The following is a 15,736-nucleotide window of genomic DNA, read 5'->3' on the forward strand; positions in this document are numbered from 1 at the left end:
TACGGACGAGGATGATACGACGTCTGTGATAGGCGGAACACAGGCTGCTGGGAAATTCAGTGTTCCGCCTATCACAGGCGAAGGCGGCGGCGCAGCTTTTGAACTTTACAATGGCCGCCGACGAAGAGGGCACGGGACGGCACGGCACGGGACGGGACGGGACGGGACGGGGGCAAGGCAAGGCACGACACGGGACGGATGCAAGGAGGCAAGGCACGGCACGGGACGGAGGCAAGGCAAGGCACGGCACGGGACGGAGGCAAGGAGGCAAGGCACGGGACGGAGGCTCGGGACAAAGGTAGGCTGGACACACACACACACACACACACACACACACACACACACACACACACACATGGATGGAGACACACACAGGGATGGATGGATGGATGGAGACACACACACACAGGGATGGATGGATGGAGACACACACACACAGGGATGGATGGATGGATGGAGACACACACACACAGGGATGGATGGATGGATGGACACACACACACACAGGGATGGATGGACGGACACACAGGGATGGACGGACACACAGGGATGGACGGACACACAGGGATGGACGGACACACAGGGATGGACGGACACACAGGGATGGACGGACACACAGGGATGGACGGACACACACACAGGGATGGACAGGCATGTCTCACCCTCGGCTTATACACGAGTCAATAAGTTTGCCAGTTTTTTTGGGGGTAAATTGGGGGCCTCGGCTTATATTCGGGTCGGCCTATACTCGAGTATATACGGTATATGAAATTCATTAGCATAGAAATTCCCATAGGGTTCCCACCATCCCTGTGCTGACTTCCTGGGATTTGAACTTTTAGGCTCGTTAACTTTTCGTAAAAATTACGAATTTTCGTTATGAATTTGGATCCAAAATTGGTAAATGAAATTTCATATTTCGTACGGAATTGGTATGCATACAAATTCGTATTTCGGGTTCATACGAATGTACGAATTTTTGGAAATTTGTGCGAATTTTCGTTTCATACAAAACTAATCGCACACGTCTAGAACATAACTACAGAATGCTTAATGCAGCTGCCATGCAGTAAAAAAATTGAGTACCTAGAATTGAAGCCCTATGAATGAGGAATATGCAAATGAAGCTGCCCCTTGAAGGTGAACAAGTCACAAAAATGTTGGAAAAATATATAACGTGAATTGAATTTATGCTACTTAAGATCCTGGTCACATTATATATTTATTATTGTATTATATTTTCTTCACATATGTTCTCATGCACAGAGTCTTTGTGCCCAAACTTATGCCCTGTACACACGGTCGGGTGTGGGCTCTATTGGACCATTTGAGCTGGTTCTCAAATTTTCCAACAAAAAAATCCGATCAGACTTTTCCCAATCGTTTGAATAGAATTCCGATCGGACAAAGTGCCACGCATGCTCAGATCAAATTACCACTTAAGCCCCGGACCAATTGTCAGCCTAAGGACCAGAGTTCTTTTTACAATTTCGCACTGCACTGTTTTAACTGGTAATTGCGCAGTCATGCAATGTTGTACCCAAACGAAATTTGCGTCCTTTTCTTTCCACAAATAGAGCTTTCTTTTGATGGTATTTGATTGCCTCTGCGATTTTTATTTTTTACGATATAAAAGGAAAGACTGAAAATTAAAAAAAAAAAAAGATATTTTCTACTTTTTGTTATAAGAAAAATCGAATAAACTAAATTTTAGTCATACATTTAGACCAAAATGTATTCAGCCACATGTCTTTAGTAAAAAAAAATGTCAATAAGCGTATATTTATTGGTTTGCGCAAAATTTATAGCGTCTACAAACTAGGGTACATTTTCTGGAATTTACACAGCTTTTAATTTATGACTGCCTATCTCGTTTCTTGAGGTGCTAAAATGGCAGGGCAGTACAACCCCCCCCCAATGACATTTTGGAAAGTAGACACCCAAAGCTATTTACTGAGAGGCATGGTGAGTCCATGAAATATTTTATATTTTTTTGGGAGTCTAGCTGCGTACGGCACCCCGAAAACCAATCACCGCCTTCAGGATTTCTAAGGGTGCAAATTTTTGATTTCACTCCTCACTACCTATCACAGTTTCGAAGGCCATAAAATGCCAAAATAACACAAACCCCCCCCCACCCAAATAACCCCATTTTGGAAAGTAGACACCCCAAGCTATTTACTGAGAGGCATGTTGAGTCCATGAAATATTTTATATTTTGCCACAAGTTGCGGGAATATTAGAAACTTTTATTTTTTTTTGCACAAAGTTGTCACTAAATTATATATTGCTCACACATGCTATGGGCATAAGTGAAATTACACCCCAAAATAAATTCTGCTGCTTCTCCCGAGTACAGGGATACCACATGTGGGGGACTTTTTGGGAGCCTAGCCACGTACGGGACCCCGAAAACCAAGCACCGCCTTCAGGATTTAAATATAAAACGCTACCAAAAAAAACTGTTAGCGATCGCAGGGATCAGGCCTGACTCTGCGAATGCTGCAGTTATGTGTTTAGTGTTTTGTAAGTGACAGTGATCGATCGATACTGCACTTGGGTGGGCTGGGCGGAGGGGCAAAATCCAGGTGCCAGCAGGTATCTGGGCTGATCCCGCTAACAATGCGTTTTTTCGGAACCCTAAACTGCTGGGGACGCTAGTATAGATCTGATCAGATCAGATATTGATCTGTTCAGATACTATACCACTACGGGAGGTGTATGCTTTGCGCGTGGGTGTTAGCAGTACTGGCACTAACCTAGCGCTGCCTGGGGCGACGCAGACCCTGACCCTAAGACCTAATTGATATCACCCGTCGGGTTATCAGGGGGTTAAACCTTTATTGGGTAATAAATGGTGGGTGTCCTGATGCTATAAAAAGCAAACTAACCAGAGTCACCCGTAACACTTATACGGTGATCACTGGTGAAAGGGTTAACTAGGGGCAATCAGGGGGTTAAAATCTTTATTAGGTAGTATATGGGGGTTCCTGACGCTATATAAAAACCTGACGGGGAACCTAAATAACTAACTGGCTAACCAGCGTCACCAGTGACACTTATACGGTGATCGCTGGTGAAAGGGTTAACTCTAGGGGCAATCAGGGGGGTTAAAATCTTTATTAGGTAGTATATGGAGGTACCTAACGCTATAAAAACCTGGCGGTGAACATAAAAAATAACTAGCTACCTAACAGCACCAGTGACACTAATGCAGCGATCAGAAAAATGATTGCTTAGTGACACTGGCAAAAGGGGGTGAAAGGGTTACCTGGGGGCAATCAGGGGGTTAAAACCTTTATTAGGTAGTATATGGGGGTCATGGACGCTATATAAAAACCTGACGGGGAACCTAAATAACTAAATAACTAACTGGCTATCCAGCATCACCAGTGACACTTATACGGTGATCGCTGGTGAAAGGGTTAACTCTAGGGGCAATCAGGGGGTTAAAACCTTTATTGGGTAGTATATGGGGGTACCTAATGCTAAAAAAACCTGGCGGTGAACCTAAAAAAATAACTAGAGGCACCAGTGACACTAATGCAGCGATCAGAAAAACGATCGCTTATTGACACTGGCAAAAGGGGTGAAAGGGTTAACTCTAGGGGCAAGCAGGGGGTTAAACCTTTATTAGGGGGGGTAGAGGGCTACCCTGGACCTAACACTAACTGCCCTGACACTTTTTATTGTCACAACTGACACTAAATGCAGTGATCAGTAAATAAATGACACTGGGACTGGGGGGGGGAGGGGGGCGATCAGGGGGCGATTTGTGTGCCTATGTGTACCTACATGTCAGTGTAGTGTTGGTGCACTTACTATCTCTGCTCTCCTCGCAGTCCGGTCAAAAAGACCGCCACAAGGAGAGTGACATCACTTCCTCCCTGCCTGTGTTTACACTACACAGGCGGGGGAAGCTTCTCATTCACCAGGAGCGATCGAGAGGGGACGGCCAGAAACCAACGGCCATCCCCTCATCCCGGATCGCTCCTGAAGCGAAACGGACCGCAGCAGCCAGCGAGAGGAGGTCCGATCGGACCCCCACCCGCTGGAAGGCAAGCACGTACATGTACGTGCTTGTGCCTGTCGGTGCCATTGTGCCGGATGTACATTTACATGCGGTGGTCCTTAAGTGGTCCTTAAGTGGTTATGAGACCAAAGCTAGACCCGTCATGATGAACGAACATCATTACGTTCCGAATGATCAGATTTTCCAACAACTTTGTCTGACCGTGTGTATGCAACACCAGTTTCGGGAAAATCCGTCGGAAAAAATCAGATGGATTTTGTGGTCGGGAATGTCTGACCGTGTGTACGGAACATTAGTGTTGCACTTTACAATTTGCATATTGTTTGCACTTTTGTTTGTTTTTTTATGCGACTTTGTTTTCATCGTACACATGGGATCACGCTAAAACTAAATATTTTCTACACAAGTTCTCATGAGTCTTTTTTTGCGTATGACCCATACACACGATTGGATTTTCTGACAAAAAATGTTGGATGTGAGCTTGTTGGCTGAAAGTCCAACTGTGTGTCTGCTCCATCGAACATTTGTTGTTGGACTTTCCACCAACAAATGTTGGCTAGCAGGTTCTCAAATTTTCCACCAAAAAAACGCTGTTTCCAATCGTGTATACACAAGTCCGATGCACAAAAGTTCACGCATGCTTGGAATCAAGCAGAAGGAGCCGCACTGGCTATTGAACTTCGTTTTCTCAGCTCGCCGTACGTCTTGTATGTCGCCAGGTTCCCACATTCGGAATTGTTGGCCAAAATTTGTGTGACCGTGTGTATGCAAGACAAGTTGGAGCCAACATCCTTCGAGACTAAAAAACACGATTTTGTTGTCGGAAAGTCCGATCGTGTGTACTTTAGTGTTGTACTTTACAATTTGCATATTGTTTGCACTTTTGTCCGTTTTTTATGCAAATGTTTTCATCTTGCAATTGTCACATGGGATCACACTAAAGCTAAATATATTGGTTGCATATCATACAATTCATCATATATGCATTGTATAGTTGCACTTTATTTGAATTTATGCTATTTAATGTTTATTGTCATATTGCACTTTAATAATACAGTGATACATTTACTTTCATATATGTTTTTTTGCACAGGATCATCTTGTGTTTATACCTAGCACTTTATTTTTTGCATTTTTATTTTTTGCGCCCTGTATCTGGGTTATAGTGCTTAGCTGCAGGTCATTAATTTACACATTTAGCACATCATTTAATTCATTTATCACTTAGCGCAGATATATTTTTATTTTTAAAATATATAAAAGGTGGCGCTAAGCATATACAAGTGAATATACAGTATATATCATGAACATACAGTGGTGTGAAAAAGTGTTTGCCCCCTTCCTCATTTCCTGTTCCTTTGTATGTTTGTCACACTTAAGTGTTTCGGAACATCAAACCAATTTAAACAATAGTCAAGGACAACACAAGTAAACACAAAATGCAATTTGTAAATGAAGGTGTTTATTATTAAAGGTGAAAAAAAATCCAAACCATCATGGCCCTGTGTGAAAAAGTGATTGCCCCCCTTGTTAAAACATACTATAACTGTGGTTGTCCACATCTGAGTTCAATTTCTCTAGCCACACCCAGGCCTGATTATTGCCACACCTGTTCACAATCAAGGCATCACTTAAATAGGAGCTGCTTGACACAGTAAGGTCCACCAGAAGATCCTTAAAAGCTACACATCATGCCGAGACCCAAAGAAATTCAGGAACAATTGAGAAAGAAAGTAATTGAGATCTATCAGTCTGGAAAGGGTTATAAAGCCATTTCCAAAGCTTTGGGAATCCAGCGAACCACAGTGAGAGCCATTATCCACAAATGGTGAAGACATGGAACAGTGGTGAACCTTCCCAGGAGTGGCCGGCCGCCCCAAAATTACCCCAAGAGCGCAGCGACGACTCATCCAAGAGGTCACAAAAGACCCCACAACAACGTCCAAGGAACTGCAGGCCTCACTTGCCTCAGTTAAGGTCAGCGTTCATGCCTCCACCATCAGGAAAAGACTGGGCAAAAATGGCCTGCATGGCAGAGTTCCAAGGAGAAAACCACTGCTGAGCAAAAAGAACATCAAAGCTCGTCTCAATTTCTCCACAACACATCTTGATGATCCCCAAGACTTTTGGGACAACATTCTGTGGACCGATGAGACAAAAGTGGAACTCTTTGGAAGGTGTGTGTCCAAGTATATCTGGCGTAGAAGGAACACTGCATTTCATAAAAAGAACATTATACCAACAGTAAAATATGGTGGTGGTAGTGTGATGGTCTGGGGCTGTTTTGCTGCTTCAGGACCTGGAAGACTTGCTATGATAAAAGGAACTATGAATTCTGCTGTCTACCAAGAGATCCTGAAGGAGAATGTCCGACCATCTGTTCGTGTACTCAAGCTGAAACGAACTTGGGTTCTGCAGCAGGACAATGATCCTAAACACACCAGCAAGTCCACCACCGAATGGCTGAAGAAAAACAAAATGAAGACTTTGGAGTGGCCTAGCCAAAGTCCTGACCTGAATCCTATTGAGATGTTGTGGTATGACCTTAAAAAGGCCGTTCATGCTCGAAAACCCTCTAATGTAACTGAATTAGGACAATTCTGCAAAGATGAGTGGGCCAAAATTCCTCCAGGACGCTGTAAAAGCCTCATTGCACGTTATCGCAAACGCTTGGTTGCAGTTGTTGCTGCTAAGGGTGGCCCAACCAGTTATTAGGTTTAGGGGGCAATCACTTTTTCACACAGGGCCATGATGGTTTGGATTTTTTTTCACCTTTAATAATAAACACCTTCATTTACAAATTGCATTTTGTGTTTACTTGTGTTGTCCTTGACTATTGTTTAAATTGGTTTGATGTTCCGAAACACTTAAGTGTGACAAACATGCAAAGGAACAGGAAATGAGGAAGGGGCAAACACTTTTTCACACCACTGTATATCACTGCAAAAAACACATATATTGTTGAACATATAGCAAGCTAATAAGTCCTTTAGTGATAGCCCTTGTACACACGGTCGGACATTCCGACAACCAAATCCGTCGGATTTTTTCCGACGGATTTTGTCCGAAACTGTTGCATACACACGGTCGGACAAAGTTGTCGGAAAATCCGATCATTCAGAACATGATGACGTTATTTCGTTATGACGCGACTACGTTCAGGCTAGTAGCCAATAGCTTTGGTGTAGGAATTTGATCTGAGCATGCGTGGCACTTTGTCCGATCAGAATTCTCTACACATGATCGGACAAAGTCCAATCGGATCATCTGGTCGGAAAATTTTACCGACAAGTTGGAAAACTTGGTCCGTCGGATACTCAGACGGAAACAGTCCGATGGAGACCACACACAGTCGGATTATCTGACAAAACAGTCCGATCGGACACATTCCGTCGGAATCTCCGACCGTGTGTACAAGGGCATAGTGTTCGCAACACCAAAAAGTGCTTTTAAATGAAGCTTCTAGTTCTTCCACCACAGGTGTTCATTGGAAAGGTGGCAACTCACTACAGGTGTTTGACCACTTTTTAAGGCAGGTCAAATTGCGCATTTGGAATAACAAATTGATTCAAACTGCCAACACCACTGCGCTCCAATGGACCCTCCGGATGAAGCTAGGGCATAAAAAGTTACTCCACAAGAGAGAGAAAGTCTCATAGTGTAGTATATTAAAAAAACATTTTTAAAGCAAGGACAAAGTAATAGGTTGCACTCACATGTAAAAGTGCCTGTCTGGCACTAGGGAAAACAGCGTACGTGGATCTGGCTGGTTCCTAAAGTGGTAGCGTGCATTCCGCATCCTGCTTGTAGGGGTAAAGCCTGGTGTGGGGTGACTTTCTTTTTTTCATGTGTCAATTTTTATGCCCTAGCTCCATCGGAGGGTCCATTGGAGCGGAGTGGTGTTTGCAGTGGGAATCAATTTATTCCAAATGTGCAATTTGACCTACCTTAAAAAACAGTCAAGGGCCCGTGGTGAGTTGCCACCTTTCCATTGCACACCTGTGGTGGAAGAATTAGAAGCTTCATTTAAAATAATTTTTTGGTGTTGAACACTATCAATAATGGACTTTTTAATATTTTATAATATATGGGGGGGGGGGGGGGGTTTGCAGTGATAAATGTTCATGTATAAAAAAAGAGAAAAATACCGGCGCTCAAATAATTATCTATTTACATATTGGTGCGCTGCAATCCAATAAGCCCCTTCTATGAAGTGAGGAAAAGTATGTGTGTGGTTGTACATTGCGCCTCCTGTCTTCCTTTTTGTGAAAAAAATTTAATATATATGTATCCAAACTTTACCACTGTGCATATAATACAATCACATCTCAGCAATACCACCTACTTATTGTTTAGTGTTTAAACAAGTCACAACTGCTCCTGCACATAAAAATGCATGCATATACAAACCCTATTAACAAAAATCCAAAAACAAAAAAACGCAAATGGCAATACCCCAAAAAATTATTTATATACCAAAACCACCCCCTTATTTCCAATCCATATACACTCTTAAATAGCGTGTGTGTAAGGGAATGGGAGCCTATCCCCAGTTCCAATGTTAGTATCAGTCCTTTTTCGATCATATGTGGGCTCCAGTGGACTTTTTCTTCCCAATAGAGTACGTATAAATCGGTGGATTGCTAACTGGAGAATGAGCGAGTATAAGGAGTGGTTATCCATTGAATGAACCAAAGGAGAATTTCCATCTAAGTTTGGTGAGTGGCCATTTCGTAAGGGGGTGGTGGCACGAAGGGTGTTTTGTGGTGAAGAGTTGTACATGTGAACACTGAAGGACTATTGATTGAAAAAGGACTGATACTAACATTGGAACTGGGGATAGGATCCCTTTCCCATACACACACACTATTTAAGAGTGTATATGGGTTGGAAATAGGGAGGTGGTTTTGGTATATAAATAATTTTTTGGGGTATTGGTATTTGCCTTTTTTGATTTTTGTTATTAGTGTTTGCATATGCATGCATTTTTATGTGCAGGAGCAGTTGGGACTTGTTGAAACACCAAACAATAAGTTGGCAGTATTGCTGAGATGTGATTGTTTTGCATATTCACAGTGGTAAAGTTTGGATACATATATATATTATATTTTTTTGCACAAAAAGGAAGACAGGGGGCGCAGTCTACAACCACACAGATATATGTTCATAATTTTGGTTCATGATATATACTGTATATTCACTTGTCTATGCTTAGAAGTACCTTTTATATAGTTTTCTTTGGAAGTGTGTAATGATAGTAGTAGTAATATCCCTATTATATGTATCACTTCCTGGAGGAAGGCAGGTGAACACTATTTAGTTTGCCAGTTTAGCCCAATATACTTTACCCAATTCGGACCAAATTCTAGTTCAGTCCAAATACAAGGCTTGCTATACCAATACCAGGCCATACATTTGGGGGTTAAAGATGAGCTCAGGCGGGTTCGCATGCTCCATGTGCAGAGCCCGCCAGGAAGTCGGCGCAGCACTGCGCTAATCACAAGCAGTGAGACATTTCCCGATTCTTATTAGCGCTGCGCCGACTTCCTGGCGGGCTCTGCACATGGACCATGCAAACACGCCTGAGCTCATCCTTATTGGAGGTCTTTTTATGAAACATTCATTGCACAAATATCAGAAGCATTTTTGCACTCTGAGGCTGGGTTCACACTATTGCGAATTAGATGTGGGTTTCACCGCATCCAATTCGCATGTCAGGAGATTGTGACTGGCTCTCTATGGAGCCGGTTTACACATCTCTGTGGCGGCTCTGGTGCCAATTGTACAGGACTCCTGTGCATCTTTTGGACCGTTTCAGGTCTGAATTCAGCCACAAATTTGGGCTGAAAGATCGGACCTGAACCGGTGAATGGAGACACCCCGGACTCCTGCTGTGAGCCGGAGTGTTCTGCGGTGTGAAGCCAGCCTCAACGAAATGTCAAGCCATGTTTGTTGGAGAATAATTCCTGTATCTACACCAAAATGCAGTATAGTTTTCTCATTGAGGTGTTTTAGAAACAATATCATGTTTTGCCTCCAGATGGAGCTGAAGACATTATTCTCTTATAAGCATTTGCACGCTAAACAAAATGCCAACATTATATTCATAGGAGAATAACGCCTCTATCTTCAGCTCCATCTGGTGGCCAAAACTGCATTTTGGCCATAAGATGGAGCTGAAGATACAGGCTTTATTCTCTTATAAATATTAGGGTGACATCTTGTTCAGTTTGCAAATGCTTCTAACATGCATTTGTGCAAAGTAGAGCCCTAGGAGGATATCTATCTAGCTAAATGTGTGTATATATATTTATTTATTGTAAAGCGCTGAGTAAACTGTCGGCGCTATATAAATCCTGTATAATAATAATAAATAAATATATATATATATATATATATATATATATATAACAAAAATCAGGATTGGGACAAAATATGTCTGATCTTCAACCTAATTCATGAATTCACTTATACTAATAGCTATGAATAACTCTCTATGATTTGATATGTGTCTTCTTTTGTGCAGGGGAAATTAAGTCAAGAATCAAACTATGAGGTACATTTTACATATTTTAATATAAATCTGTATGCTATTATTTGTACTGCAGTGGGTTTGTAGTTGCTCTCACAGTGCATGTAGAATTGTTGGGGCCCTGGATGTACCACAGCTGTCAAGAAAGGGACATAACATATGGTTGGATTTGTGGACCCTTTGTACAGTCTGTGCACTGGATAGTGGTATGCTGAGAAAGAGCACAGCCACACAGATTACAGGTGACTTGCTACAGGGACTGGAAAGCACACAATAGAGGACTCACAGGAATGGCAAGAGCTATAGAGTCTGCTGGTCTTAAGGGTCATACATACAGGCTGAATATCAGGCGGTTCAGTAGCAACTGGCTGACATTTGGACCGTGTATACAGCAGTCGGTCTGAATGGGCATGATTGAAAAAAGTCTGCTGATTGGCAGCTGACTGGTGTGTTCTGATGGGGGTCCATCCCTTTGTCTGAACACAATAGCTCAGTGGAGGAGATCTCTGTACTAACATTGAATTGTTGGTACAGGACATTGTCCCAATCTCTTCAGTTTTTTCTGTGTTGAACAAATAAACTGATAGCGTGTACCCGGCTTAACAGGCAAGCAGGACACTGAAGCACTTACTGCACGCAGGGCTCACAGAGAGCCAAGAGTGTGGGATGTAGCAGTAGTGGGATGGAAGCTGAGCTTACAGGAACACAGAAGGTAACAATGTTATTGAGAAACATAGAAGAGCACAGGAGTCTAAGAGAATGGAGGTGCACAGGATAGAGTTTAGGTACCTAATGAGTCTGGGACAGGAAGGATAACTGTTGGTACTGATGGGGAAGAACCTGCTTGCACACACAACAAAGGTGAGGGCCTTTGGAAGAGCCAAGGCACAGAGTCTAAGAAACCACCTGGTCTTCTCCAGAGCTCCTGAAGGTGAAGATGGGTTGCACTGCAGGTGATCCCCAGGTTGCGGTTCTTGAACCCACCTGACCTACTGGTAACTAAGGCCGGCGATAGACGGAGCAGATTTGTTTCCTGCAACAAAGAAATTTGCTTAATTTCCCCCACCAACGCAGTTAGTGTTGGCAGAGGAATCCTTCCCACTGAGCCACTGTCTTCTCCTGGCGAGGGAGTGGGGAAAGCCGCCCCTCCTGGAGAACACAGATTATTGCTTAAGGCGCTAACGATAACTGAATGTAAAATTCAATTCAATATAAAATCCAGCAGGCTGGTTGTACCCAAGTTGATCGATTCAACTTGGGTACATTTACCCTGCCATGGCCGGCTTTAGGGCTGATGTGAAGGGGAAATGTGATGACAGGCTGTTGGCAGAAAATCCAACCGTTTGTATGCTCCATCGGACAATTGTTAGACAACTTTCCATGGACAAATGTTGGATAACATGTTTTAAAATTTTCCGAGCGTGTGTACACAAGTCCATTGGACAAAAATCCAAAGTACAGACACGCATGCTCGGAAGCAAGGACGAGCCAGAAGAGGTCGGTCTTGTAAACTAGCACTCGTAATGGAGAATTAACATTTGTGATGTGGCAAATTATGAAATATCGAGAATGCAGCACACAATTCTCTTCTTCTTTAATGGGTTAATAATGAAGCTGCTTTGCTGGTGATACTGATGGAGTTATTGTGAACACATTTTCAAAGGCTTTTTATTTCTAGTGATATCAAGAATAATATTATTATGCTTGTTTTTTCTTTTTGTTTTGTTTTTTTGTCCCTTTGTCCAAGGTGTCCCTTGTTAATTTTACATTGCATTTTTTTTTATGTAACAGCTTACGACCAAACTGTCATTTGAAGTAAAACACATAGCCAAGTATTATTCTCCACAATTTTTTTTATTATGCATTAAAAAAAAAATACACATGCTATCTGCCAATAGACCTTAACCAAAAAAGTGCATTCTAAGCAATATAGAAATATAGAAATATATATATTATTCAACCAAAAAATAAAATAAAAACTTTATGCATGTGTCTTGCTTCTTAATATAAGGGTTCAGCAATGCCAAGAGTTGGTGAAAGCAGGGGTCCGTCATCTGGAGATAATTCCGAAAATCATCTGGATTATTCTCCTGGAGCTCCCGCAGCAAAGGCGTATGACATAATTGGTCACAATTAATAAATCAACCATTTTTTGGTCCAAGAAATGCTCCTCCGCCTGGACTGGACTTGGGTCAAAGCAATAACTCCAAACACTCCAAGGCCAATAATAAATAACACATTGTCTCCTCCGATTCTGCAACATGGCTGGTTGACGAACGGCCATTCAGAGACAAACTGAATAGCGTGAAATGAAAAGTGTGAATCAACACTCACCAAAATTCGCAGAAGGAGCCCAAAGGGTAGCACTAAAGAGCTGAAAAACAACATAGTATGTCACTATGTTCGTAATTGTTGGCCAATAATTGTGTGGCCATGTGTATGCAATACAAGTTTGGGCCAACAATCTTCGGGCAAAAGTCTAATATTTTGTTGGCCAACAATCCAATTGTGTGTACGAGTCTTTAGTGAAAGCAAGGAGACTTAACAGGAATCTCTAGAAGCAGGTAGTGGTGTGCACGTACACCAAGCAGGAAACTTCTAGAAAAACAAAAGCAGACAGTAGACACAGGCGGTGCTAATGAAGGACAGGCTGAAACGCACAAGAGATCACAGAGGTGCAGGAATGCTGAGAGCTGTCAAAGCTAAACAAGGAAAACAGTCAATGGGGAAAGTCTGAAAGACACTGAGGGTACAGAGAGAACACTGGAAGACACTTACAGACAATAGAAACAAGGAAAATCCAGCTATAAGATTTCTAGGAATATCAGGATCATTAGAAGTCTGTCAGAACATAAAACACTAGGGGTATAGGGTCACCTGGAATCTTCTCAGGATAGCAAGGATACAAGTAGGTGACCATGGCAACCCTAGATACAAAGGAATCTTGAGATCACAATTAATATTCTCAGGAAGCTAGGGACACTATTAAACGTCTCCACTGGGAGACACAAAGGACACAAGAAATCGACTCTGCAAGAAAACACTGGGGTAGACTAGGAAACTTCTTGGGCCAGTAAAAACCTTAGCTGTCACTCAGGCAAAGCCTATAGCAATGAACCAAGCTTAAATATGGAGGGAGAAAGCCTGGCTGGGTGTGTAGCTAATTTAAATAACAGGTGGTTAACCAGTCTTGAACACAATAACAGGTTATAGTAGAACCTTGCAAGTTAACCACTTCCAGTCTGGATCAGTCTCGACATTCCTCTCCTTATGTAACGTTGTTTCACCCTGTGGCCACTAGGAGCGGTCCCACTGCTCGCTGTCAGAGCCAATGTGAGTGCCCGGTGGTCGCTGGTGACACACGAGACCTGGGATCTGTGTAAACACACAGTTTCCGGTTCTCTGAGCGGAGAAGAGACTGATCATCTGTTCTAGAGAAGTATGAACAGCATCTGTCATCTCCCTTGGACAGCCCCCCACCTTCAATTAGAACACAGAGAGGGAATACAATTAACCCCTTGATCGGCCCCTATTGTTAACCCCTTCCCTGCCAGTGACATTTTTACACTAATCAGTGCATGTTTTAGCACTGATTGCTGTATAAATGCCAATGGTCCAAAAAATGTGTCAAAAGTGTTCCATGTGTCCGCCATAATGTCGCAGTCCTGATAAAAATTGCAAATTGCCATCATTACTAGTAAAAAAAATAATATTAATAATAAAAATGCCATAAAACTATCCTCTATTTTGTAGATGCTATAACTTTTGCGCAAACCAATCAATATACGCTTATTGAGATTTGTTTTACCAAAAATATGTAGAAGAATACATATCGGCCTAAACTGAGGAAAAAAAATGTTATTTGTGGGAAAAAAAGGACGTCAATTTTGTTTGGGTGCAGCGTTGCACGACCACGCAACTGTCAGTTAAAGCGACACAGTGCCAAATTGCAAAAAGTGCTTTGGTCAGGAAGGGAGTAAACTCTTTCGGGGCTGAAGCAGTTAAAAGCCCTTACAGGTTACCAGTTTAGAGTTAAACAGGAGGTTTACATTATACTTTACTTATGCTTAAAGCCTCGGTCCTATAATTACATTCCAGCCAATCTGACTTAGTTTCTTTCCACAAATAGGAACTAACACACAAAGACAAATCCATATACAGTACCATGGAGTCTGCTTCTGAAAAACACTGAAGGTAACAACATATTTATGTTCAGTATATCTTTTAATCTGTCTGCCTAGTTATTGCATATCAGCCACTAACTCCCATGACCATTTTCCATCTTTACATCCCTAACATTTTCACTGTTGCAGACTTTTCTTTTTTGTGCATAAATACTTCTTTTTTTATAATTAAAACGTGCTTAAAACCTCATAAAGGTTATATATTTTCTGAAACCAGACCCTGTAGAATAAAATGGTGGTGGATGCAATTTTTTTTAGATCATACAAAATTTACACTACTGTTTATCAAATCTATGTTTTTACTTTAATCACTATAACCCTATAAGATGTACCCATACATCCCCAGAATGGAGTGGTTAAAGCAGCGGCAGCCATCATCCTGGTACCAAAATTTGGGTTTTTACTATAGAATTGATCCGAATGGCTCTTCAATCCCTTGGATCACTTCTATAGGGTGCAGAAGGGGAGCTGCCCCGCTGCTGCCTTCTTCCTTTACCAGGCTTTTCTGTATAACCCCCGAGTGGTACACTTGTGAAGTGAGAAGGGAGGAAGGTACATCTGTACCCACCACACCTCTGGTTTCTTAAGAAACCAAAAGCGACAACAATGGTCTGGTTTTGGGTTTGTTGTTTACAAGCTGTTATTGGCTTGTAAAGCATTTGATCAAACTGATCTCAAGGGTCAAGTGGTTAAAGGTCTTTACAGGCCACAACTTTAGATTTAACAATAATTGGTGGCCTTGGAAATACAGTTCTCATTCTGGTGTGCAAGATGATACCTAATGTGTGGCACAATTGGCATTTTCATAACCAACGCATGAGTTTGTATTCATATGTGTGTGCACATGGGGACAGGGGACCTAAATAAAAAAAGAAAAATAAAAAAACTATTTTTATTCTTTCAACACAATGGAAAAATCACAATGGGGTTCATTTGTGAAAGGAGTAGCTCATATTTACTTTGCAAACTAAATTTTCACTTAGCTTA

At 42.0% G+C, this 15,736-nt stretch overlaps 2 protein-coding genes across 5 annotated transcripts in view; both read left to right on the top strand.

Annotated features, from left to right (window-relative positions):
• LOC143933779 (cell adhesion molecule CEACAM1-like) overlaps window positions 1-15,736 on the top strand; it is a 538,186-nt gene that overhangs the window by 186,923 nt on the left and 335,527 nt on the right. The window lies entirely within an intron of this gene.
• The window catches only part of LOC143933775 (cell adhesion molecule CEACAM7-like), a 56,073-nt gene that overhangs the window by 28,464 nt on the left and 11,873 nt on the right, over window positions 1-15,736 (top strand). For 3 of the 4 annotated variants that reach the window (XM_077456781.1, XM_077456780.1, XM_077456783.1), the window contains 2 exons: window positions 10,560-10,589; window positions 14,695-14,759. In XM_077456781.1, the coding sequence (XP_077312907.1) occupies window positions 10,560-10,589; window positions 14,695-14,757 (93 nt within the window). In that variant the 3' untranslated portion in view covers window positions 14,758-14,759. The remainder of the gene's footprint in view (window positions 1-10,559; window positions 10,590-14,694; window positions 14,760-15,736) is intronic. The other variant, XM_077456782.1, reaches the window with a different exon arrangement.

The sequence above is a fragment of the Lithobates pipiens genome, unplaced genomic scaffold (genome assembly GCF_037356315.1).
Source record: "Lithobates pipiens isolate NorthernLeopardFrog02 unplaced genomic scaffold, aLitPip1_a1.2 Scaffold_27, whole genome shotgun sequence".
Classification (NCBI taxonomy): domain Eukaryota; kingdom Metazoa; phylum Chordata; class Amphibia; order Anura; family Ranidae; genus Lithobates; species Lithobates pipiens.